The 23,522-nt window shown below is 48.0% G+C and overlaps 1 protein-coding gene across 5 annotated transcripts in view; it reads left to right on the forward strand.

Moving 5' to 3' along the window:
• Positions 1-23,522, forward strand: part of DLGAP2 (DLG associated protein 2) — a 704,261-nt gene that overhangs the window by 673,473 nt on the left and 7,266 nt on the right. For 4 of the 5 annotated variants that reach the window (XM_084758843.1, XM_084758842.1, XM_084758844.1 and 1 more), the window contains 5 exons: positions 679-720; positions 7,604-7,689; positions 9,072-9,487; positions 17,607-17,698; positions 20,982-21,134. In XM_084758843.1, the coding sequence (XP_084614969.1) occupies positions 679-720; positions 7,604-7,689; positions 9,072-9,487; positions 17,607-17,698; positions 20,982-21,134 (789 nt within the window). The remainder of the gene's footprint in view (positions 1-678; positions 721-7,603; positions 7,690-9,071; positions 9,488-17,606; positions 17,699-20,981; positions 21,135-23,522) is intronic. The other variant, XM_084758846.1, reaches the window with a different exon arrangement.

Below are 23,522 nucleotides of genomic sequence, written 5' to 3' on the forward strand. Positions count from 1 at the left end.
AGACCCCCAGAGGTACAGTCCCCAGTAATGACAATTAGGCAGATGCTTTGAATAGGTTGTTTAGATGCCTAAAAAGGGGGGTGAGTGACTTGTTGAAAACATTTCTGTCCCTACCGAGTGTTGGGAATAAAGAAGCAGACAGACCCAAGTGCTGTGGTGTGAGCTGAGGGTGTGCCCAGCTGGGGCAGTGTGCAGCTGGGCCCTTCCTCACACACCTGTCCCAAAGACCTCTATGCAGAGGAGCAGCACCTTGAGGTGCCAGACCTTGCAACGGTGTCCCACCATCCCATTAGGTGCTCCCATCCTGGTTGACCCTGCCACTCCTCAACTGACTCAGGGAGCCTGGCTTAGGGGCAATGAAACACACATGATATAGATAATAAAATAAGCGTCTCAGGTGACCCACTCCAAACCCTTGCGGACATGGTTGCATAAGACAAGCGTTGGAGATATGGTTTGCCTCTTGCTCCTTGCACCTCAGCTCACCCTGTGTCTGGCAGGCTTTAAAATCATAATGACTAATTTGTTCCATGCATCCTGCAAGGAGGAAGGTGCACAGAGCTGGAAGGGACGGCCTCACATAGGCCTGGGGGGACAAGCAGAAACCGGGGGGTGTCGGCCCACTGGCCTGGGTCCTTGAGCCAGGTCTCCACACTGTGGCTTCATTGTTTTGTTTAGGATTCTGAATTCCCTGATCATCAACCCTACCCAAGGTCAGATGTAAGTACCAAACATCTCCAAATCCAAGCTCGCATGAAGTTTTATTCTCTCTTCTTTGGATTTCTCATGAGTGCTCTTGTCACCTCTCTGTCCTGGCTCTATGTGCCAGGCACACTGCTAGGTGCTTCACACTGTTGTTGCACAGAACCCTTGAGAACCCATAGAAAGTAACGCAGCCTCAACCCCAGCTAAAGACAAAACTCGCCTGCCCGAGGAGTCCAAGAAACTGGGGAAGCATAGGACAGCCACCATTTCTCCATCTGTAATAAGTATCCAGATACACCAGGATGCACTCACTACCAGGCCCTCAAACTGTCCCTTGTATTCTAAGCCACAGTTTTCTACCAATTCCCACCTTAGAAGTGAGCATACAGGCCCAACCTCTGGGCAGCTGAAAGGGGCAGCTGCAATTTCAGGAACTCATAAAGTTAGATTGTCATGCTGCAAAGGGAGACAACACTTCATGCTGCCTCCTCATGGCTGGGCCTCCACCTGAACTCACACACAGTGTCTCCTCCTCACAGCTGGAGCCCCACATCCAGGCACTACCCTCCCTCCCTGTGCTCTGCGGAGGCCTGGGCCACGCCTCCTACCTCTTGGTACCCCAGCACCTAGCACAGTGCCTGTCACATAGCGAGCTCTCGGTTCATGTCGGGTATGGAGTGGATGGCTGTATTGGTGGTGAGTGCTCAGTGGACGTGTGTGTGACCGCCATGACACCAGTTGGTAAACTCATGCACCTTCCTTTTCCAGTAGGGAAAGAAAAAAAAAATTACCTGAACCCAGAGCTTCATATCTGTCTAGATAAAATCAATTGAAAAGCTGAAATGAAAATGTAATGGAAGGAACAGAAGGGTCAGGGGAACAAAGGGGTGTGGCCAGGCCGCTGCCCACCAGGAAGAAGGAAGACTCAGGGGGGTGGCCTTTGAAACAAGTGAAAGAGCGTTCTTAGACATCGGGGTGCTAGAGGCGAAGGCGGTGCTTGAGGGACACAGAGCGGATGTAAACAAGTAAAGTACTTTGTGTCGGGTCCCTGTCCCTAGCTCTCTGACCTGTCTTCACTTACTCCTCATTAGTGACCCTGTGGGCCAGGTGTCATTATTCCGGAGGAGGGGAAATAGTTGCCGAGGGCGGGTAAGTCCCTTGCCTAAGAGTGTATGGCTCTGAGTGCCACCATAATGGATGAAGCCCAGCGGGTGGCTTGCAACATCCCTGACAGGGCTCTGCTGCCCAGAGAATTGAGACTAAATTGGGAAGCAATTCCGCACCAGGGAGCCTGCCTTAGCGTTCCTCATAAACCCCCACTGGGATTATCCGCTCTGCCTGACCCAGAAACAGAAGCCAGCCTTACTCTGTCCTGGGCTTATAGAGAAAGAGCCCCCAACATGGTGTCTGGCACCAAGGAGCGCTACTTCCTGTCTGGCCCAGAGCCCCTGCCTAATCACCCAGAACCTCCCTTCTCTGAGGAAAGTTGGGAAGAGCCATGTGAAGTCAAACAGTATACCATCAGTAAATGTTACCCCCTCTGCCGAACCCATTGGCTCCTGGAGGAAGCGCTCCTAGTCTGTATGTATCATGTGACCCTCTGTAGTCAAGGCTAGGATCCAGGGGCCCAGAATGACTCAGTGATTAAGAGCATGGACTGCTTTTGCAGAATACAGGAGGAGACATCTCAGACAACCCACAGCAGCCTACAGCAGCTCTAAGATACCAATGCAGGCCTGATACTGGCATGTACATATGCACAGACAGGCAGGACATGCACATAATTAAAAAGAAAGTCTTTAAAGACGAGGCTCCAGGATCTAAAGGGAGCCTGCTGGGCTATGCACAGTGCTGTGCCTGTAATGTTCTTTATATGACCACACCTGCCACCTGTCCTCCCAGCTTAGAGTAGGTGTGAGCTCCACGCCCCCTGGCCCTTAGATGGTTGGACCCTGGCCTTTGGAGCACATGATCAGTGCTTGAGAGCTCTGCACTTTAAACCAGATCCCGGAGCTGCCATCGCAGACCTGGCATGAGGAGAGGCGAGTTCTCTGTAGTCCCCACACGGGTCTCAGACCTGTAACTGTCTGTCCCGCTTCACCATGCCAGGCCTACTAAATCCTTTCCTTTTTGTTTGTTTTGTTTTCCTCGTTTTTGTTTTACCAGTTTATGGAGAGTCTGTTGTGAAAAGGTCTTCCTTTTGTGTGGGATGTGTGCTTGGGAAACTGCCTCAGTAGAAGGCAGGAAGTCTTCAGGCCCATGGGCCTGGCCACACCTCAGCCATAAGAACAGCCACCACAAGGTACTTCCAAAGCTGCCACAGTGAGCAGCACCTCTGGGAGCCTTTGTTACAGCTCCTGTGCAGAGTCCTACTGAGATGACTGTGTATCCCCACTTCATGTCAGCACACAGAGACAGACACATACCCATACACACACACACACACACCCCGACACATACTCACACACAGATACAAACACACATACATTCACATACACACCAACACACACAGAGACACAGACAAGACTCACAACACTCACATACACAGACACGCACAGAGAGACATACAAGCACACACACAAATACAAACACACACGAAGACATACACAAGACTCACACACAGACACACACACAGACATACACCGACACAGACACACACACACGTATACACACACATACACAGTGCTTCCACTGCTGTTGTGTTAGAACCCCAAGGTCCTCACTAAGACATCCAATTACAGACAGACAGACACACACACACACACACACACACACACACATGCACACACGCACACACACACACACTGCTTCCACTGCTGTTGTGTTAGAACCCCAAGGTCCTCACTAAGACATCCAATTACAGACAGACACACACACACACACACACACACACACACACACACACATGCACACACGCACACACACACACACTGCTTCCACTGCTGTTGTGTTAGAACCCCAAGGTCCTCACTAAGACATCCAATTACAGACAGACACACACACACACACACACACACACACACACACACACACACACTGCTTCCATTGCTGTTGTGTTAGAACCCCAAGGTCCTCACTAAGACATCCAATTTAGCTCCTGGACTTAGAATGGACTCCTGAAGGAAACAACAAGTTTATCTCAGAAGCCACACATCTGCCTTGCTCCAAGGAAGGTTTCAAAGATAGAGCCCAAGGAGCCTGCTGAAGAGCTGCAACTCCAGGTGGGCACTCAGGCACACTACTGGGCACCTCACTGCTCTGACTTCTGCCTCAGGAGCTAGCAGAAGTTCAGGCTCAGACTTAGGCTGCTTTGCTGCAATATAATACCAAACATGATCTGGTGAGAGAGAGGAACTAGGCACAGGCGAGAACGCCTTAGGCTTTTGCCCTATCGTTATCACTCTTGGGTCTGCAGATGTGACGTCCACATGGTGTGTCCGCATATGCACATGCTCAGAGGCACACGTAGACAATCTCCACCAAATCCCTTACTTCCTGAACAGATCATATCCATAGATGCCTTTCACGACCTATTCTCATGGCTCCTTCTCAACCCTTCTCTCTGTACACAGCCCAGCAAGAACTAGGAGTAGCCATCGCTGGGAGGGCAGAGAGCCTATCATTCGCCTCAGAGTTTCTTGTTTATGTGTCATTCTTCACTGTTAACTGGGGAGCCCCTACCCCCAATTCAGATTCTGCCTCCTGAGTCACTCAAAGGGGCTTCATGGTCCATCTTTCCCTGATTGGTTCTCCATCCTAGGTGGATCTCGTAGGCATGCATATACATGGACATTTTGCACAACATTTTAATGTATGCCCTCTGATGAGCAAGTGTCCCCAGGGGACACCTTGTTTGTTCTTCCTTGTTGATCATGGTAGCTCTCCTCTGCCCTGCATTTCTCCCCTCCAGCTTCTGGTGGTGGCAACCCTTGAGTTCCTTCTGGACACATGTTGTCACAGCACTTGAGCCTTTGCCTCCCACCACAGACAGCTTGAGTTTTTTAATAACAACTCCATATGACAACTTCTGTAAAATTGGCAAAACTCACCCAACATGCACCTCTTTAACTTGATGCACATGGGACTCCCATGAGGGTTCTTGGTAGCACTGGGAAAACATGGAGTCTGCTGCAGACAGATCTCCTTGAATGTTCTCTGTGCTGGGATGTGTTGAACATTCCCACATCTTTACACAAGGAAGCAAAAATTGGGCAAAGATGAAGAGACTCCCCTAACTCGCTTGGAGCAGAACCAAAGGGGTCCAAAAGCTCCACCTTTCTAGATCACCCTAAAAGTGACTTGCATTAGAAAGAAAAATTGGGGGTTGGGGGTCTCATTCCTTAGTCACCATGTAGGATATATCTCTCTGTGTGTATCTATCTGTGTGTATATGTCTCTGTGTATGTGACCCTCTGTCTCTCTCTCTCCCTCCCTCCTCCCCCTCCCCCCCCCAGTGTGTGTGTGTGTGTGTGTGTGTGTGTGTGTGTGTGTGTGTGTGTACACATGAGAGTATATGTATGTCTCCTAACAACTGTGGCCAATAATGCCTGCCAATCCAATCCATGTACTCTAGTCTAATTCCATGTTTGATGTTTTTAACTTTACAACTATCATTTAAATAACTGCAGGGCATCCGTCATCATGACTAAATAATGATTTACTAAAGAGTACTTTCTAAGCCTCTATTTTCACATATTTCCCTTTACAAATAATACAAAAATGAGGACCCACATGGGTCAGAGTGATCACCTCTCTTTCAGCTCCATTACCGGGAGTGAAGTAAAGTAGATGACTATTTCCAATATTTTTATGACAAAAGATGTATGCTGTTTCCACTTCAAAATCTCTCCAAGAGAATATGAAATAATTTATGTCACTCATTAAATGTCTCTCAATTTTGGCAATATAAATTCAGATATGAGGGGGGGGTGTGCCTATAACCAGGAACTTGGGAGATTGAGGCAAGAGAATCATAAGTTTGAGGCCAGATTGAGTGACACAGTAAGGCCATGTATCAAAAATAAATAATAACAAAAACAAAAATGAGTGGTGAGGTCTTTTGAAGCTGTAAAAATGACTAGGCACCTCACTGCTCTGGCTTCTGCCTCAGGAGCTAGCAGAAGTTCAGGCTCAGGTTCTCAAATTCTCCCAAAAGTATACCCAAGTACATTAAACATTGTATGGTGAAAAGGTAGAATTAACCAAATTGTCCCTACATTGAAGACTAAAGAAGTGAGTTAGGCAAGCATAACATAGAAGTGCATATAGTTAATACACAAGTCAGGGCTGGGATGGAATTCAGTACTAGAGTGTTTGCCTAGTATATGCAGAGCCCCTGGGTTCTAACCCTACCTAAAGAAATACGTGGACGAATAAACAATAAGTCTCTGTGTCCTGACATAGAATTTTAAACATACTGATTTATATCAAGGTCCTTTGTGTGAAGTATCAATAATCTTTATGTCCAGTAAGGTACCATACAATTCAATGGAGCCATGGCCACTTAAAAATAGGAGGCAGAATGGTGACCCCTAACAGGAAGGTCAGGTTGTCATTCCAGAATGTTCTTCCTGCATTTGACCCCTCCCTCCCTCCCTCCATCCCTCCTTCCCTCCTTCCCTCCTTCCCTCCTTCCCTCCCTCCTTCCAGCTGTCAGAAGCAGCAGCATTGATCCCATCCACCCTTTGGTTAGGAATGATGCAAGAGCTCGGAGATTCCCGTGGCCATGAGAGGTGGAAAGCGGAGCTCTGAGACTCCCGTGGCCATGAGAGGTAGAAAGCAGAGCTCTGAGACTCCCATGGCCATGAGAGGTGGAAAGCAGAGCTCTGAGGTTGCAAGCACCTGGGCTAGAATCCTGGCACTTGCCTTTGGGCAGGTTACTCAACCTCCCAGGAACACCCTGGGATCTTTGTGTGGGTGATAAGAGGTAAAGCTTAAGACAGTGGCTCCTGGTCAAGAAAATAACATATACCCATGACCACCACGTCCCCTGGCCTGTGGGACCTGGAGGGGCAGCCACAGATCACACTCAGGCCTGGGCCAGCAGTTTCTCCTCCCAAACACACAGGGTACAATGCCTAGTGTTGACTGCTTCTTGATTCCTGGGAGTGACTTACAATTTTAAGAAAATGTGTTTTTCTATTATGACATTTGAATTTGGGTTTAGCAATCCTATAGATGCCTCAGATGGTGCTGTCAGTAAAGAGCAGGCTGTCTGGTACCTGGAAGGATCTCCACAGCTTTGCCAGCCTCTGCCTCACAGAATTTCCTCTACAGGGATCCACTGTGTAACCCTTTCCCATAGCTGATTAAAATGCCTGGTGGGTTTGGGAGAACTTCATAGCCAATAGGGCCATGGTAAGGATTCTCGTCGGGATGCCTGTCTCTGTCGTCACCTTTAGCAGCCTGCTGGCCATCCCAGCAGCCACGAGGCTTCCTCGTGTCCCTTCCTGTGTCTTTCTGTGTGCGGCTGCAGCTATCAGTGCACTCCTCTTAAACCGCTTATCTGTCATTGTTAGCTGTGTTTGGCTCACACTGTCCTCACCTTCTTCACTGCAGACTGTGATAAGAGCTTTCACGTCCTGTAACAATGCGGTCCAGCAAAGCCCTTTTTGTCTTTGCCTGAGCTGAACTAAGCAGTTTTAGCTGCATACGTCTGAAAGACTCAAGTGCAGCACTGACCTCAAGTAGTTATGTAAAATTCAGTGAAATTCTGGTAGCCACCTAATTACACAAAAATATAAATGCTGCCCCCCTCTCTCCCCTTCATCTGTCTCATCTGTTTCTCCTGGATTTAGTGCATTAAACAAATATACAATCAATTACAGCAAAGAAGAGAATAGGCACTGACCAGTTGTCATGCCTTAAGACTAAAGCGAGATCTTCTGTGTTGAATTAGGTAGAAACAGCCACGGATTCCGACACGGAGAGCAGAGGCCTGCGGGAGTACCACTCTGTCGGTGTGCAAGTAGAAGACGAAAAGCGGTAACTCCCCCTCTCAGAGTGGCTGTGTCCCCCAAGCCAGCCACCTTGCTAAACGCTGGGCTGCAAGACTCTAGATCTCTCTGCACTGGCCGTCAGTAATTCACGCTGCCTGTGGAGACAAGCCGTTCATTTATACCTTCCCCCATTTATGTCGCTCAAGTGTGAATGAACATGGCTCATGCCTAGTTTTTTATAAGAGGGAAGGGAATAATTCTTTTCAAAGTAATTTACCACCTATTAAAATAGCATCATAGCTCACAGCCGTGGAAGGTCAAAGTCCTTTATCCAGAATCCTTTTTCAAAAAAGAGAGTAGGCTGCAGGGCAAATGCGCTCCTCACCTTATAATGATGAAATAATGAGGGAGAAAGAGGGGAAATACAGACAGGCAAAAAGGAGCATGGGAGGGAGGGAGGGAGGGAAGGAGAGAGGGAGGGAGGGAAAGCCAAGATGTCAGCGACACTGGCATCATCTTGTTTCAGAAGTTTCACCTACAAGTATAGAATGCAGACGTGCATCTGTGGCTATGGCATTATTTTGAACCAGAAGAACTGTTTTCCTGGTATTAAGAAATATATTTGCTAACTACACGGCAGCGAAAAGTACCAGGCTCTATGTTGAAAACTGCAGGTGCCCTCCCCTGGGTGCTGTGCTGGGGGCAGGCCTCCTTGAAGGGTCTCTGAACCTAACAGGAAAGATCTGGGCTGCAAAGAAATTCACATTATAACTTAAAGATCTACAGAGGGGGCGCTGGAGAGATGGCTCAGAGGTTAAGAGCACTGACTGCTCTTCCAAAGGTCCTGAGTTCAACTCCCAGCAACCACATGGTGGCTCACAACCATCTGGTACCCTCTTCTAGCATGCGGGCATAATAAATAAGATAAATAAAAAATACACAATTAATAAATATTTTTTAAAAAGATCTACAGTGGGCATCGCTTTATACACAGGCTACCTAGCATGTCTCTAGAGCAGTAGTTCTCAACCTGTGGGTCGTGACCCCCTTGGGGTTCTGCATGTCAGATATCTACACTACGATTTGTAACAGTAAAAAAATCACAGTTATGAAGTAGAAATAAAATGTTAGGAGTGACCATAACATAAGGAACTGTATTAAAGGGTCACAGCATCAGGAAGTTTGGGAGCCATCGTTCTAAGAGGAGGCAGCCATCAAACGCCTCTCTAACTCACCCAATATACTTGAGTGGTGAGTGGGTGTTGCCTAGATTTTGAGTTAGGTTGATATCATTTGCCACACCGTGTGTGCCTCACAGTGACCCTCAAGCACAGTGAGTTGGACTTGCAAGTGGGTGTTAGCATGAGAGTGCCCCCGTGAAGGGTCTGCAGGACACGGCTGCATCTTTCCTCTGTCCTCCTTCTCCAGGCACGGTCGTTTCAAGCGCTCGAACAGCGTCACAGCAGCTGTGCAGGCTGACTTAGAGCTGGAGGGCTTCCCCGGACACATCACCATGGAGGACAAGGGCCTGCAGTTCGGATCCTCCTTCCAGCGGCATTCAGAGCCCAGTACCCCGACGCAGTATGGGGCACTGAGGACTGTGCGGACACAGGGCCTCTTCAGTTACAGGGAGGACTACAGGACACAGGTGGACACGTCTACCCTGCCGCCACCTGATCCCTGGCTGGAGCCATCACTGGACACAGTGGAGACCGGAAGGATGTCGCCATGCCGCAGGGATGGCTCGTGGTTCCTGAAATTGCTGCACACGGAGACGAAGAGGATGGAAGGCTGGTGCAAAGAGATGGAGAGAGAAGCAGAGGAGAATGACCTCTCCGAGGAAAGTAAGACTTTGACTTTCCCCGCAGTGTGTTAGACCGGTGTCTTCTCAGTCAGGCGTGAGTGAACAAATGGCAGTGCCAATAGTGAGACGTCCCTCCCACATTTGAACAAACTTGAGAGCAAAACACTCTCTGCTGCCCCCCAACTCAATCCCAAGAGGCAGTATAAAACAGGAAAGGCAAGCTGTTGCCATGCCCTGTGGGATGCTCCACTTCAGTTTTGTTTTGCTTTATTCTGAGGGCTGAGTATGTGATTAGCTGTGCGCGCTCTTCCCCTCGGTGCTGTGCATCAATCACCTCATACTCCACTAACCAGATCTCTGGTCACTTAATTTGAGGCATTATTATTATTTGTCCTGTTTGTATAACCCTTCGCATCATACCAAAACAAAACAAAACATTCCGGGGGGGGGGGGAGGAGAAGGTAAGGAAAAACTCACCACTGCAAGGAGCAACTTACAGAGCCCCCAACTGAGCATGCCCACTGCTGACCCATCCAAACCCCAAGCTCTCAGGTCCCTGTTTCTCTGCATAGAGAACAGAAGGCTCGAGCTCTACCTCTCTCTCTTTTATTTGAAGAACTAACCCCACCACCAAGAGGTGGAGTCAAGTGGTGCAGTGTGGAAAGGCACTGCCCAGTGTGTGGGGTGCAGGGAGTGGCGGGAGTGAGGGCGGGGAGGAGAGGAGGGGAAGAAAGAGGAGAGCGAGGAGAAAGGGAAAGGGGAAGTGGAAAGAATGAGCTAGGGAAGGAGAAAGGAATGGAGGGAAGGTATGGCTGGGGGGGGAGAAGAGAGGATAAAGGAGGGATGAGAAAGGGGGGGGAAGTGGGGGGGAAGTGGGGGGGAAGTGGGGGGGAAGGGAGGGAGGATTGGGATTCAGAAACAAGTGTTTGTCTATAAACCACCACTTCTGAAATTAGTAAGCAAATTGATCAAAGAAAATGGATTCGGTTCATTTGACCAAATCAGAAGGAGAGAGCCCCTGGCTTTTCTCAGCTTTTTCTGTAGCAATGCCACATCTATAGAAAAGATGAAACAGCAGGGCACATGCCTTTAATCCCAGCACTCAGGAGGCAGAGGCAGGTGGATCTCTGTGAGTTCGAGGCCAGCCCGTTCTACAAAGAGAACTCCAGGACAGCTGAGGCTACACAGAGAGACCCTGTCTCAAACCCCCCCCCCCAAAAAAAAAAGAAGAAAGAGGAGGAGGAGGTGGTGGAGGAGGAGGAGGAAAGAAAGGAGAAAGATTAAACAAAACTCCGAGGATGTAGGTGTGCCCATGTGAGCTGTCAGACTGTGTAAAGTCCCTTCCTTCCTTCCAAGTGAGCAAGGTCCTCCTTTGGCTGGCTGGCACGTCAGCCTTCCCTTCCACCACGTGGAATTTCCTGAAAAATAGTTTTCTTTAATTCTTTGGAGTCCATTAATCTGACAAACAAAAGGAGGGCCATAGATGTCTCTAGACATACATGTCCTCTGCCAGGAGAGCTGCAGCATTGGAACTCTTTCTAGTACATTCTAAATGTCCCAATCTTCTTTTGAATATGCAAATGCAGCAGTAAAATAACACACACCACCTTATTTGGCTTCCCATGTTCAGTCTACAGTGCGTATACCTTTCCCATGGATCATATGTTCTTTAAAGGCAGTGTTTACTGACCACGGACTGTCGGCCAGGTCAGTGCTAAGCTTCACCTATGTCCCTTAGTGCTCAGCATTATAAGATGGAAGGTACCAGGTTCCCTATCAGCTCTTGCCCATCCCCACGCTTACATGGAGACATACTCACTATATCCACTTTCGCCTGCTGTTCCAGAGAACATGAACACACCACCCCCCAACCCAGGATGTCTTTTTCATCTGTGGCTGCTGTGAGAGGCACCAATTTGATCCATAGAGAATGCCTAGGCTGGCAGTACACACAAGGTTGTCATGACAGGGCTGTGGCAATACAGAGAGAGGAGATGAGTTCTTTCTTAAATAAAGAACGAAGGCCTAAGAATGAACAGGTTCCGGGCTGAAGCATGGTCACAGATTATGATTCTCTTCTCTGGGGAAATCCAGGAAAACTATGGGCTTGCTGCTGTGTCACAGAAGTGCTTATGTGACACCGAAGTGGCCGGAGGAACCGCCATCACAGCTGTGAAGCGTGTGCGATCTCTGTGCTGGACTGTCGTTGCCTCCGGAAAAGCACCCCCCTCTAGGCCAGCTGGAGGTCAAAGTAAACTCCTCCCTCCTCCTGGTTATAGCCTCCCAAACCTGCTGTCTGATTGGGGGTGTGGGGACCTTGGGTCATCTCTTACTGACTCTTTCAGTAATTCCTCAGTGGTGGAGTGGAAGCATCACATGACTGTAACCCTGAAACAGCCACCAAAAGGCCTTGACTTACATGTTCTTTCTGCAGCTGAACCTGACTGTCCACTATAAGCTCAGGGGTGGGGAATGGAAGCCCTGATGCAGCCCTATGTTCTGACCTCCTGGACACTTGTGTCTCACTGTGACCAGTGATGGTGGGACTCCAGCTGTATCTTGCGCTCACCATGACTTGCACATAGGGCTAGCCCAGAGCTGATCAAGTCCACACGTTTCCTCAGTCGTGTTCAAAAGTGAGATAACCCTCCCACACACACACACAAACACACACATACACACACACACACACACACACACACACACACACACACACACACATCTAGTTCTTATTTTAGCAACAGTCATTGGTCTCAGCGCTTTTAAAATTAAGATTAAATTAAATGGCTTATTAAGCCAAACTCTGAGCTCTGAATATTGAAATTTCCATTACAGGAAATAATTCTTGCCCAAACTACAATTTCATAATCACAGTTCACTGAACTGAGTGAATGCATCTAGATTTACTCAGGGCTGTGCAGCTAATAAAGGCTAGCCTGAGCCAAATGCACACTGGTTCAGGTTAACTCCTACTGTGCAGGCCTCCCACTTTCCATACAAAAATGGAAATAGTTGGGAGATAATGAAAAATACTGCAAAACCAGAGTATGGAAATTTTCATATTAATAAAACCAAATGGGTAAGGATGTAAAATGAAACCAAAACTTACTAACTTGTATGAAACAAATGAAAACGTTCTAAGTACCTTATTCAACGACTGCATGGAGCTGGGGCTCTCTCAAGACTGCCACACAGGATCACGTGTGCAGGGAGGCCTTGTGATGGGCTCTGGGCTCCTTGTCTGCAAACATCTGCTCAACTGAACATCCCCAGTTGGATGTCGAGAGCTCAGGCAATCAGAGAGCCCTTGAGAAATCAGACATCCCAGATCCCCTTTCACAACAGGACAAATGACTACCAGTGCCACATGTCACATTTATACCAGCATGGGGTCAGCTGCCTGGCGTGGGATCCCCCAAGCCGTGAAGGGAGAATAATTGTGGATAAGAATGCTCAGATGCAGACCATAGGGAAGAGGATGAGCTAAAGAGAAGCTGCCCCTGTCTCTGGTTGGCCAACATGTCTGAGACAGATGGAGGAGGAAACATCAGAGTGGGAGCAACGATGGCCTCTGTGCAAACCAGATGCCAGTGTGCGGACAGCAGCATTAAACATGGGAGGGGTGCGCGCATGTGATATGCATGCCCCTGTGTAAGCTGATGGGATAGCCATTGCTTATAGACTTCTAGCACAGGCCAGGCCAGAGAGTATGGTCAGTTTCAGGGGCCAGACTGGGGATGTCATCAGCTGAGTCTTACTGCGAGTGTGAGGGGAAGACTGTGAGGAGCCAGACAAGCAAGTCACATGCTCAGGACCTGGAAGAGACCTGACACAGATGAGGCCTGAGGCCTGAAGGGAACTTCTGCAGAGCAGTTGCCCACCTCCAGCACTGCAGAATTAATCACTGGAGACTCCCAAGAGAGGCTCTCTATACCAAACAACCCTTTTAAACTTGGCAAATTCCGTGAAAGTCCACTTGGAATTTTCAAAGTGTTGCTGGCATTTCATAGCACCTTTTCATAGAATTAGAAATTAGATGCGGCATGTGAAAAATATATCCAAAGAGCCAAGTTAGCTAATCAGAAAAAATAATTTTTTTTGAACACGAAAAGCCAGGGTTATATCAGGTTCTTTGAAATTTTGCATTCTGAAGAGTACCAGTCCTTATCTGTGGCTCTTAAGAGGCCACTGCTGAAACTCGGACAAAATTAGGTGAGTATAATAGTGAAGAAGAAATTGAATTTTCACTTCAAATTCCTTGCAATTACAGGAAGCTATTTACAATATAGGGCTCAGATAGGATCACTCCCATTCACTAAGTGGCCAGATTCACGTACCATTAGCAGCTGCTCGTTAGCCACGCTCTAACATGCTTTAGCTCCATGGCACTACTTAATTTATACCTGTGACAGTACCTGCAGCACATGAATCCATACCAGGAATTGCCGTATTTTCACATTGTGCTAAAGATTATAAATTGAAGTCTTTTATGAATATTTCAGCAGAATTCCCTTTTAAGAGGAGTAAAACGATTAAGTATTTCAGCTTCAAATCCTGTAGACTGAATCAGCTTTGTGTTACAATTTAAAGAAACAAAGTTAGTAAAAAAACAAATACATTCAGCTCACAGCTTCTGTAATTTCATGGCAACAGTTGGATTAAATGAGCCCTTTTAAATATGATCAATCACTTGTGTTACAGGACACAGTGAAACAAATTCCACCTTCCAGAAACAAAGTGTTCCTCTTCTGGACCAGAATTGTTAATCATGTTCCTGTAGGGCTTGTGAGTGGGGGAGGGGGCGTGATGTCTTCTCTGTCCGTCTTTGAGACTCTGTTCCGAGTCCTGCCCACCTACAACTCTCTGTCCCTGCACATGCCCTCCCCCCCCCCCCATTTCACTACATGCATGAACCCAAATCTGAACGTCTCAAATTCAAAACATTCTGATCAGTGGCATGATGGGACAAGTGGAAAAGTCTGCACCTGACCTCATGGGGCAGGCTGCAGGCAAAGCGTGATCTGGTGTGGGAAGCACCTGCAGGCCATGTGTAGAAGGCATGACGAAGTATACGTGAATCTGGTGGTTAAACTGAGGTCCCATCCCCCAATGCCTCATTATATATAGGCAAATATCCCAAAATCCAAAATAATCTGAAGTTCACTCCCACCCTTTCCCAAGCATTTATAAAAAGGCATGTTGAACCTGTAGCATCTCCAGGGGCCCCTGTATCCCAGCCCTTCCCCCTCTCCTTTCTTCCTGCCACAGTCTGATGGGAATCCACATATCAGGACCTGTAACCCCCCATTCTCCTGCAGCAGAAAGGAACCCAGTGTGCTTTCACTTGCCACTGGTTAAATGTTCTGGGGTTTACATTTTTAACATCCTAGGAGCAATCTAGAATTGGACCCAAACAGGCAGCTAACACCTTCTCTGAATGAGATGTGTGTTCTTCACCATGCTGAGAGTGAAGTGTTTGCTTATTGTGTTTTTTTGGTTTTGGTTTGGTTTGGTTTTTCGAGACAGGGTTTCTCTATGCTGCCTTAGCTGTCCTAGACTTGCTTTGTAGACCAGGCTGGCCTCGAACTCACAGCGATCCACCTGCCTCTGTCTCCCGAGTGCTAGGATTGAAGGCATGCGCTACCACGCTTGGCTTTTTAAACGTGTTTTAGGGTGCCTCATGAGTGTGCAGTCACTCAGCCTCAGCTGGCCAGCCGCTGTAAGAGATACAGACAGGGGCGCTTACTACACTTTCTAACTTTTTCACAATCGTAGAATTTTCCATGATTAGTTTTTGTTGTTGTTGTGGTTTGGTTTGGTTTTATTAGGTTGGTGTGTGTGTGTGTGTGTGTGTGTGTGTGTGTGTGTGTGTGTGTGTGTGTGTGTGTGTGTTTCTTTTTTCTTTTTCTTTCTTCTTTTTTGATTTGGCTTGGTTTTTCAAGACAGAGTTTCTCTGTGTAGCCATGGCTGTCCTGGACGTGTAGACTAGACCAGACTGGTCTCAAACTCATAGAGATCTACCTGCCTCTGAGTCCACAAGTGCTGGGATTACAGGTGTGCACCACTGTGCCTGCCCCCCATGATCAATTTTTAAAGAATAAAAATCCACCCACACACAAAAAAAAAAGATTAAGAAAGGAGGGAGGGAGGGAAGGAGAGAGGGAGAGAGAGAGAGAGAGAGAGAGAGAGAGAGAGAGAGAGAGAGAGAGAAAGAGAGAGAGAGAGACTCAAATAAGAAACATTTAATCACTTCAAGAACACATGATATTAGCTGGCTGAGCCTGGCTTTGAACAGGTGAAGGATGTTTTCTGCATGTGGCCCTGTGATTCCTGTAATTGACCTCTGAGTCCCTCTCTTATCAGCTGTTTCTGCAGCACTGTCTTCAACAATCTCATGGCTTGTCTGAGCCACTGTCTTTTTTGCCCTCAAATCAGGCTAAGGAAGAGTATAGGAGCAGCTGCAGCTGGCCTAGGAGGTCAAAACTTTTGATGTCAGCTTCTGGCACATATAGAATGTCTTTTCGTCTTTGCATTCTTGGTGCTCAAATCCATTCCTCACTCAATTCTGACAATAGCCTCTTCTACTAAATGCATCCTTGGCCCTCAGTAATTGGCCCTGGAGCAGATTGCAGCCCCCATAGGTCTTTGGGAAGTTAACCATTCAAGGAGTGAAGCTACAGGCACTGAGTTTGTGTCTTTGAATGTCAAGTTCCTCCCTTGGGATTCTGCCAGGCTGTGATGGCAGAGAGCACCATGAGCTACCAGATGTCCTGCTTGTTGGTCCTCTGCTGATTAGAAAGGCCTTTTGACTTTATTAGATAAATCCTCAAGAGTAGGAATAGCCAGTTGAGGTGCACAGCTCTCCAGAGCATAGCAGTCGGTCTCTTGCCTCTACTTTCCTGAGGGACAGAACTCCAGGACACTTGTCCCCCTCACCCTTGGCTACTTTGCCCCAGACAGGGTACACAGCAGATAGGTACTAACCACAGCTCTCTTCCAGAAAAGCCTAGGAGAATGAATCCAGCCAGCAAACCAGCAATGAGTTGTTTCAAGTACTTGGTACAGGTGGACATCTGGGTTCAGCAAGGGAGCTTGAAAGAGAAACTCACAGGTGGCAACTAAACCTGGTAGTCCAGTAGTGGCGCGGGAGCGGAGTCTAGAGAACTGCGCTGCATGAGCCCTGAGGGTGATGTATGAGAGACGGTGAGGGAAGCCGGGCAGAGATGAAAGGGTCTGGCAGGAAGAAAGGTTCCCACAGACTCCCGGAGTTTCTGGGGCCCATGTGAGCTGGGATCCACAAAGCGACTGTTTTCGGCATGGTGCTTCAGTCACAGAAAAGCAGGCGAGGAACAATGAGCTGGCTGGTTGGGGCAAGAGGCAGCGCTTTCCCCTTAGATTTCCTTAGACAAAGTCTCCTGTTTCCCCAGTCTAAACCTAGAAGCTGTCACAACGTGTCAAATCCTTTGTGTGAATAAAAATACATTCTTTCCTATCTTAAACTCTAATATTTGGCTGACCAAATAGAGGCATTGAGGCTCAGGAATCCTTTGTAGTGGAAGTTGAGTCCTACTGGGGGCATGCTTACTCAGGTAACAAAAGGGCACGATAACCAGCGAGTCCGACCTACTGTGTGGCTCATGACCCTTTGGCTGATGCCCTCCCGTGTGGCAGCTACAGGAAGCTCCCTTGTGCACACAGCTCATGCGATTGCCATGAGATAGCATGTAATTGAATTCAAGGAGATGGCAGATACCAATGTTCTCTTTTCAAAAGTGAAGAGCTACCATGGGAGCATTAGTCACTGGGGTCTTCTGCCCATGGCTACTCAAAAAGGACTCACCTGAGCATCAAAGCTAAATGAACTCAGCATCCTAAACAAGGAGATCCCATAGTCGCCACCCCCTTCCTGAGCTATACCATCCCGAGTACCCAGGATGAGTGTCAACACCCCCATAGCTGCCATTTGGTCATCTTTGTGGATTGTCGTGAGCTGGGAAGAAATGGGAATTCAGCTGACGGATGTGTTCAGCATGGTCCACACTAAGCTTCAACGCCAGCAAAAATGCCTGGATGGCAGTGCTGCCCCCAGCTCCCTGGACACAGGGCGTTCTTGCTGTTGTTACGGCTCACTGGGTCCTCCTTTTTCCTGTGTCTCGCAGTTCTAGGGAAGATCAGGAGTGCGGTGGGAAGTGCTCAGCTGCTCATGTCCCAGAAGTTCCAGCAGTTTTACTGGCTTTGTCAGCAGAACATGGTAAGTAGCATGTAGTCCCATTGCCTAAGTGCTGACATGCGCATAGCATGCATTCCATAGACTCCCTGTTACTTTTCAGTGCCTGTGACAGAGCACCATGTCCGAGGCAAGTTACAAAGGAAAATGTTTATTAGGGGCTTACAGTTTCAGAGGCCATGATCGTTGTGGTGGGGAGCATGGCCCTAGGTGGGCAGCCATGATGTCAGAGCAGTAGCTAAGAGCTTACAAACTAAGACACAGCCTCCAGGAAGAGAAAGGGCTAACAGAGAACAGCAATGATTGTGGGCTTTGAAACCTCAAAGCCAAGCCCCAATGGCACACCCTCTCCGAAACAGTTCAACCAAATGTGGACCAAATGTGGACCAAGTATTCAAAAACATATGACCCAATGGGGTCATTCTCATTCAGACTTCCACGTTGGTTGAGGTGTCCCCACGTGAGAAGGCACGGCTGAGAGAACGTAGCCCAGCCCTGGCCCCACATCCTAACTCCAGAGAGCCACAGATTATCCCTAATGAGCCATACCTCAACCTTAGGGACCAACACCCCACCTTGGGGCACTATACCCTGAAAACACACCCACAGCTCAGAAGCGCACACATTCTGCCCTGGAGACCCATGCTTCAGCTCTGCAGACCCACACACACAGCTCCAAGGACCAACATTGCATCCTTGGAGAGCCACACTCCACCTGCGACTCACACTCCTAGCTTTGGCTATCTACAACCGGGCCCCAGCAACTCACACCTTAGGCTGGACCAAACTAGAAGCTGGGGCTGGGGCTGGGGCTGAGTGGGCCATGCAGAATGGGGGAGAGTCTGACTATACTGCCATTACTGGCTCTTCTCCCAGAAAGCCTCAGAAGGGGAGGTGGAGAATGAATTGCTGTGGTGGTCAGAGTCACAAGTAAAGAAAATCGTCTGTGGGGATGTTGAGCAAAGACACGTATTCATGTGAAGAGATTAAGAAGAGCTCTTAAAAGTAATTTGGCCTTTGCATATCTTATAGTCAAGACAGAAATGAGTGTGTCTTGAGCTAGATTTATGAATGCAGTTGGCATTGATCCTGGGTCTTCCTGGCAAAGACAGGAGAAACCCACCTCTCTATATATAGATATAGATGTATATTCATATATGTGTGTATATGTATATATGCATGTATATATGAATCTATATTTATATTCATGCATCTATGTCCACGCATACTAATCGTCATATATTAATATAAACATGTACCCATTTATTCATGCACTCACATTGTTTGGTTTTCATCTGACTAAAATACTCATTTAAGTTCATGAGAAACAGCTGACTTGTATCCATAGTTCTTAATAGGCAGTTTTACAAGCCAGACACTGAGTACCAAGCATTTTCCGTAAAGGTATAAGCCTCTGCTGGGCTTGTCATGGCAAAGGCAGCAGGTGTTACGACTGTGCCCTGCCTGTTAGCTTAAATGGAGACACTGAACTTACAGCATGTTCTGCTGTGTATGCAGGTGTTGCCCCCTCCTGTGGAGCTGCAGATCCAGGCCCTTCATTAGGTCATTAAGGATAATGTTTTCTCTAACATTTTCCTGCTAGCCTATTAAACTTCATCATGAGGTTTTAGTATTACAACATGGCGCCTTTGGCATGAAGCCCTGTCGACATTTAAAGGGTGATCTGGAAGGCCTGCAACCTTGGAAGATGGAGCTGGATAAATGTTTGCCTATTATGGTGTAGCACTGCCTTCCTCTGCATTCTACCTTTGCAAGACTGGTTTGATCATAAGGAACGCTATGTGCTGGCTAGCTGTAGTCACGGTGGCCAGATGGCCGCCGAGGCGTCTCGGGTCAGATCATAGTGCACCCTTGAGCCTATGAAATGCTCACTCTTGTGCACCAGATGCAGCTGACACAGCCTTGAAATGATCCACCCTGCCATCTTCCGTGCCCTGCAAATTCAGAAACATGGTTGCCTATTTTCTTTTCTTTTGGCTTTTCTTTGGGACCTCTGAGGCCCTTGTTGGGGAACGGGGGACACAAGCAGGACACAGAAAATGATATTTCTTCTCAAAGCTGTGGTTCATGGTTGCTGGGGACACTGCTAATAGTAGATATTGTAGGGTAGTTTGCCAATCTTTTAAGTCTATAACAGGACCCTTGGGAAAGCCAGAGCTCCTTCAAGGTATCTTGAAGTTTCAGGCAGATGTGGGCAGTTTGTGATGTAGCTACAGTGTAGCTATCCCTCCCTCCCACACTCAAACATAACAAGACAGAAAGCCATGTGTCTTGAAGCCCACAGTGCCAGAGGCAGCTTCAGTGTGGATGGAAGTGTGGACAGAAGTCGCCCTCTAGTGGCTCGCTGTAAGAATAGGCTCAAACAGCAGAGCCCAGCTCTCAATCCTAACTACAGTATGTGAGTTCACCTTCTACCCTGTGACCCTCCCTGGTGACATGGGCTGTCATTTGGGTGCCCTTGAAAACGCAATGGTGCCTATCAGATATAGTTTCCATGTGAGCATCAACTCAAGCTAAAGAAACTGTGAACCAAGCAATGTTCAACTCGAACTGCTGATGAAAGTTGAACGGTGTAAGCACATTCAAACGAATATCTGTGTACAGCTAAATAAAAGATAAGCCAACATCACACTGAATAGAGGGAACAACACACAGAATTGGCACTGGGTTGTCAGAGCGAGAACCAATTGGACGATACACTGTGCAGAAGTAAGGTGCTTCTTAGACTAAGGACAAGCCCCGGAGCTGCCTGTGGGTGGCGGGGTGGCACCCCTTGAGCAGGCTAAGTTAAGTAGGGGGTGGGTGTCCTTGAGTCCTCTGTTTCTTCAAGAGGAAGTTCACATTACCTTTTGAAGTCATACTTGATCCTCGGGCCTAGAGCTAGGGCCCATCGAAATGAGCACAATAAAAGAAATGGCTGCATCCTAGTGGCCTCACCACCGTGTGGCCTGCCCCTTCTGTGTAAGTCATGTGGCTCTGCTGCTTCCACGAGCTGCAAACCCTTTGAAGGATCGAACCCAGGGAGTTTGTACATGCTAGACAAGCACTCTACCACCCGAGCTACATCCTAGCCCCTGGGGTTTTCAAGCTGAACATTGAAAGGGTATGCTAGCTGCATAGGTTTTGAGCTGCTGGCATGTGCCTGAGCTAAGGTTAACTTCAGTGGGGTCTTGGAGAGTCTCCTGCCTTGTTTCAAATGGGTGGAGCTCCTCCTGGTCTGAGTCCCCCAGTGACATACATAAGAAAGAGCAGCCCCTGGAAGCCAACCCCCCCCATGTGTCCGCAGGACCCCAGCGCCATGCCAAGACCGACATCACAGGATCTAGCTGGCTACTGGGATATGCTGCAGCTGTCTGTGGAGGATGTCAGCATGAAGTTTGACGAACTGCACCAGCTGAAACTCAATGACTGGAAAATCATAGAGTCACCCGAAAGAAAGGTATGATGTCATGTGGTGTGCTGGTGTGAAGTGTGTTCTTGTGGGCTTCAGGAACCTGCTCCAGTGCCAGATGAGAGCTGATTTCTCCACCTTTCGTTATTGATACAAGATCAGCAAGTACGTGCGTGCGTGTGTTGCAAACACACACACACACACACACACACACACACACACACACACACACACACACACAAATGGGCAGGATTGCAGACCTGGGTATGTGAACAGCAGTGGGTGTCTTGCTATGTCTCCAGTACACAGACATCTCTGAGACACCAATAAAGATCCTTACGTCTATAATCTAGTTTCCTCCGGGGATAAATCCTGACTCATTTTCATCCAACTTCTGTTTGGATTGTATTTAGATGATCTCCCACAGGGAAGATCTTAGGTCTGGCTAAGATGACAATCTTCTATTCAAATATTCCTTCTTGGTACACGTTGGGAACTAAGGACCAGACCGCATTTAAACCTTTTTGATGGGGGCTGAGGATGTGATCTTCCTATGGAGCTTCGTCCTTAAATAGGTGAACGTTTGCATTAAATCTGAATGTTGGCTCTCTGCTTCCTGATGACATCATCTCAGGAGAGCACCAGAAGACGGTCCAAGTCAGCAATACATGCATCAGCTTACAAGCTCCCTGGAGAGCTATCATGGCCTGAATTTTCTAGACAGATATAGTCCATTAAATTGAGTTACAGCTAGAGGGGCCAGTTAGATGGCCCAGTGGGTACAGATGTTGGCCACCAAGCTTGAAGCTCTGAGGCTGATCTACATGGTGGGAGATCTAACCCATGCAAGTTGTCCTCTGACCTCCGCAAGTGCACTGTGGCATTTGCACACCCACGCACATACGTGTGAACATGTTTCTTTTAGTTTAATTTCCAGTTAGATGTGGTAGTATATGCCTGGGTTCCCAAAACTTGAAAAGGAGGATTGTAAGTTTGAGGCCAGCGTAGAATAAATAGTGAGACCCTGTCTCAGAATTAAGTGAAATAAAGTTACGGTAAAAGTGGACTAATGAAAGCTTGGGGGCAGTACTGTTTAATGTGTAAGCTGGTGAGGGCACTGACCGTCTGGACTTCCTCCAGGACAGTGAGGTATAAAGCCAAGAGCCTCCTCAGGTGGCCATGGACAGTGAGCAAAGTCCTCCTAGCAGGTAACGGGAGGCAAGTCCACACTACCTATGATTTTGACGGGAGGAGAAGGTGGTGGACGCGTGGAACTGTGGTTGCAGGCAGCTACCCCTGAAGTTCGCATTCCCGTGGGACCGAGAGCAGGAAGAAGCCCACACGGACCAAGCTCCTGTGAAGTGTGTTCTTGCTCAGGACACTCACCCCAGGGAAGAGTGCCGAGCAGCAACTTCACACCTTAAACAAAAGCCTGGCCCTTCTAGGTGCTTCTGGAGACAGAGTTCTGAGCACTGCAGGGTCCTTATCGCTCCCTTGCCCCTCGGCTGCAGCCTGTGGGCTCTGAGGCACCTTCCAAAGGGAGCTCACAGGGAATGGTCGTTTCTCACCAAGCTAGCTGTGTGTTCCATGTAGTTGTTGCGTTTCTAAGAAGATGAAGAGTCACAGCAGGAAGTCAGGGGTGAGAGCCATGGCTCCTGGCCCAAATTTCAGACAACCAAGACAACTTCTCACTTTTTCCAGCATCAGGGGCCACTGTGGGCAGGGGCACACATCGCCCTCCTTCCTGTACCAAAAATAGCTTAAGTGCCAAGACTCAGGTGAGAGCTCTTTGCATAGGAGGGATTCTGCCAGTATCTGGGCTAGGTCCAGACTTGCCTTTGGGGATACTACCCTAGTGTACAGCCCTCCAGGAAACAGTCTGCAAGCCTTCTGCATTGTACATATATCAATTTGTCCAAGTTATTTCTCTGGAGATGCATGTATTTTGGATGTGAATCATTCAAGAATCAAGGCTAACGGAAATACTTACATATGTATATATGTAATTATGTATGTGCTTACAGTAAAGTCAGTGTTGGTTTAAGCTCATGACTGACTTTAGCTGAGGGATCCCTGGGGCCCCCGTCCACATAAGATAGTTTTTATGAACATGCATCCTGCTACACAAACATCACGTGGCTACTTCCACACTCCCTCAACATACTGCTAATACTTTGGTAGGACAATGCTTTGGTAAGAGTGAGGGCGTGGGAGAACTTTAGTATGCCAGAGCTAGGAGGATAGCTGTGCTGAGATGCCCCAAACTCCGCAGCCTACACTAAAAATTACAAATCTAGAAAGGTGAATGCTGTAAGATGAAGCTGCCCCATTGGGCATCAGTGTGGGCAGGAAGTCAAAGGGAACTTACATGGACCAGGGTTTCAGGACTCAGCACTTTGGGTGGTCTCCTGTCCTCTGCGCCACTTTCTCTTGAAC

Source organism: Acomys minous, assembly GCF_964271855.1.
Source record: "Acomys minous genome assembly, chromosome: 15".
Lineage (NCBI taxonomy): Eukaryota > Metazoa > Chordata > Mammalia > Rodentia > Muridae > Acomys > Acomys minous.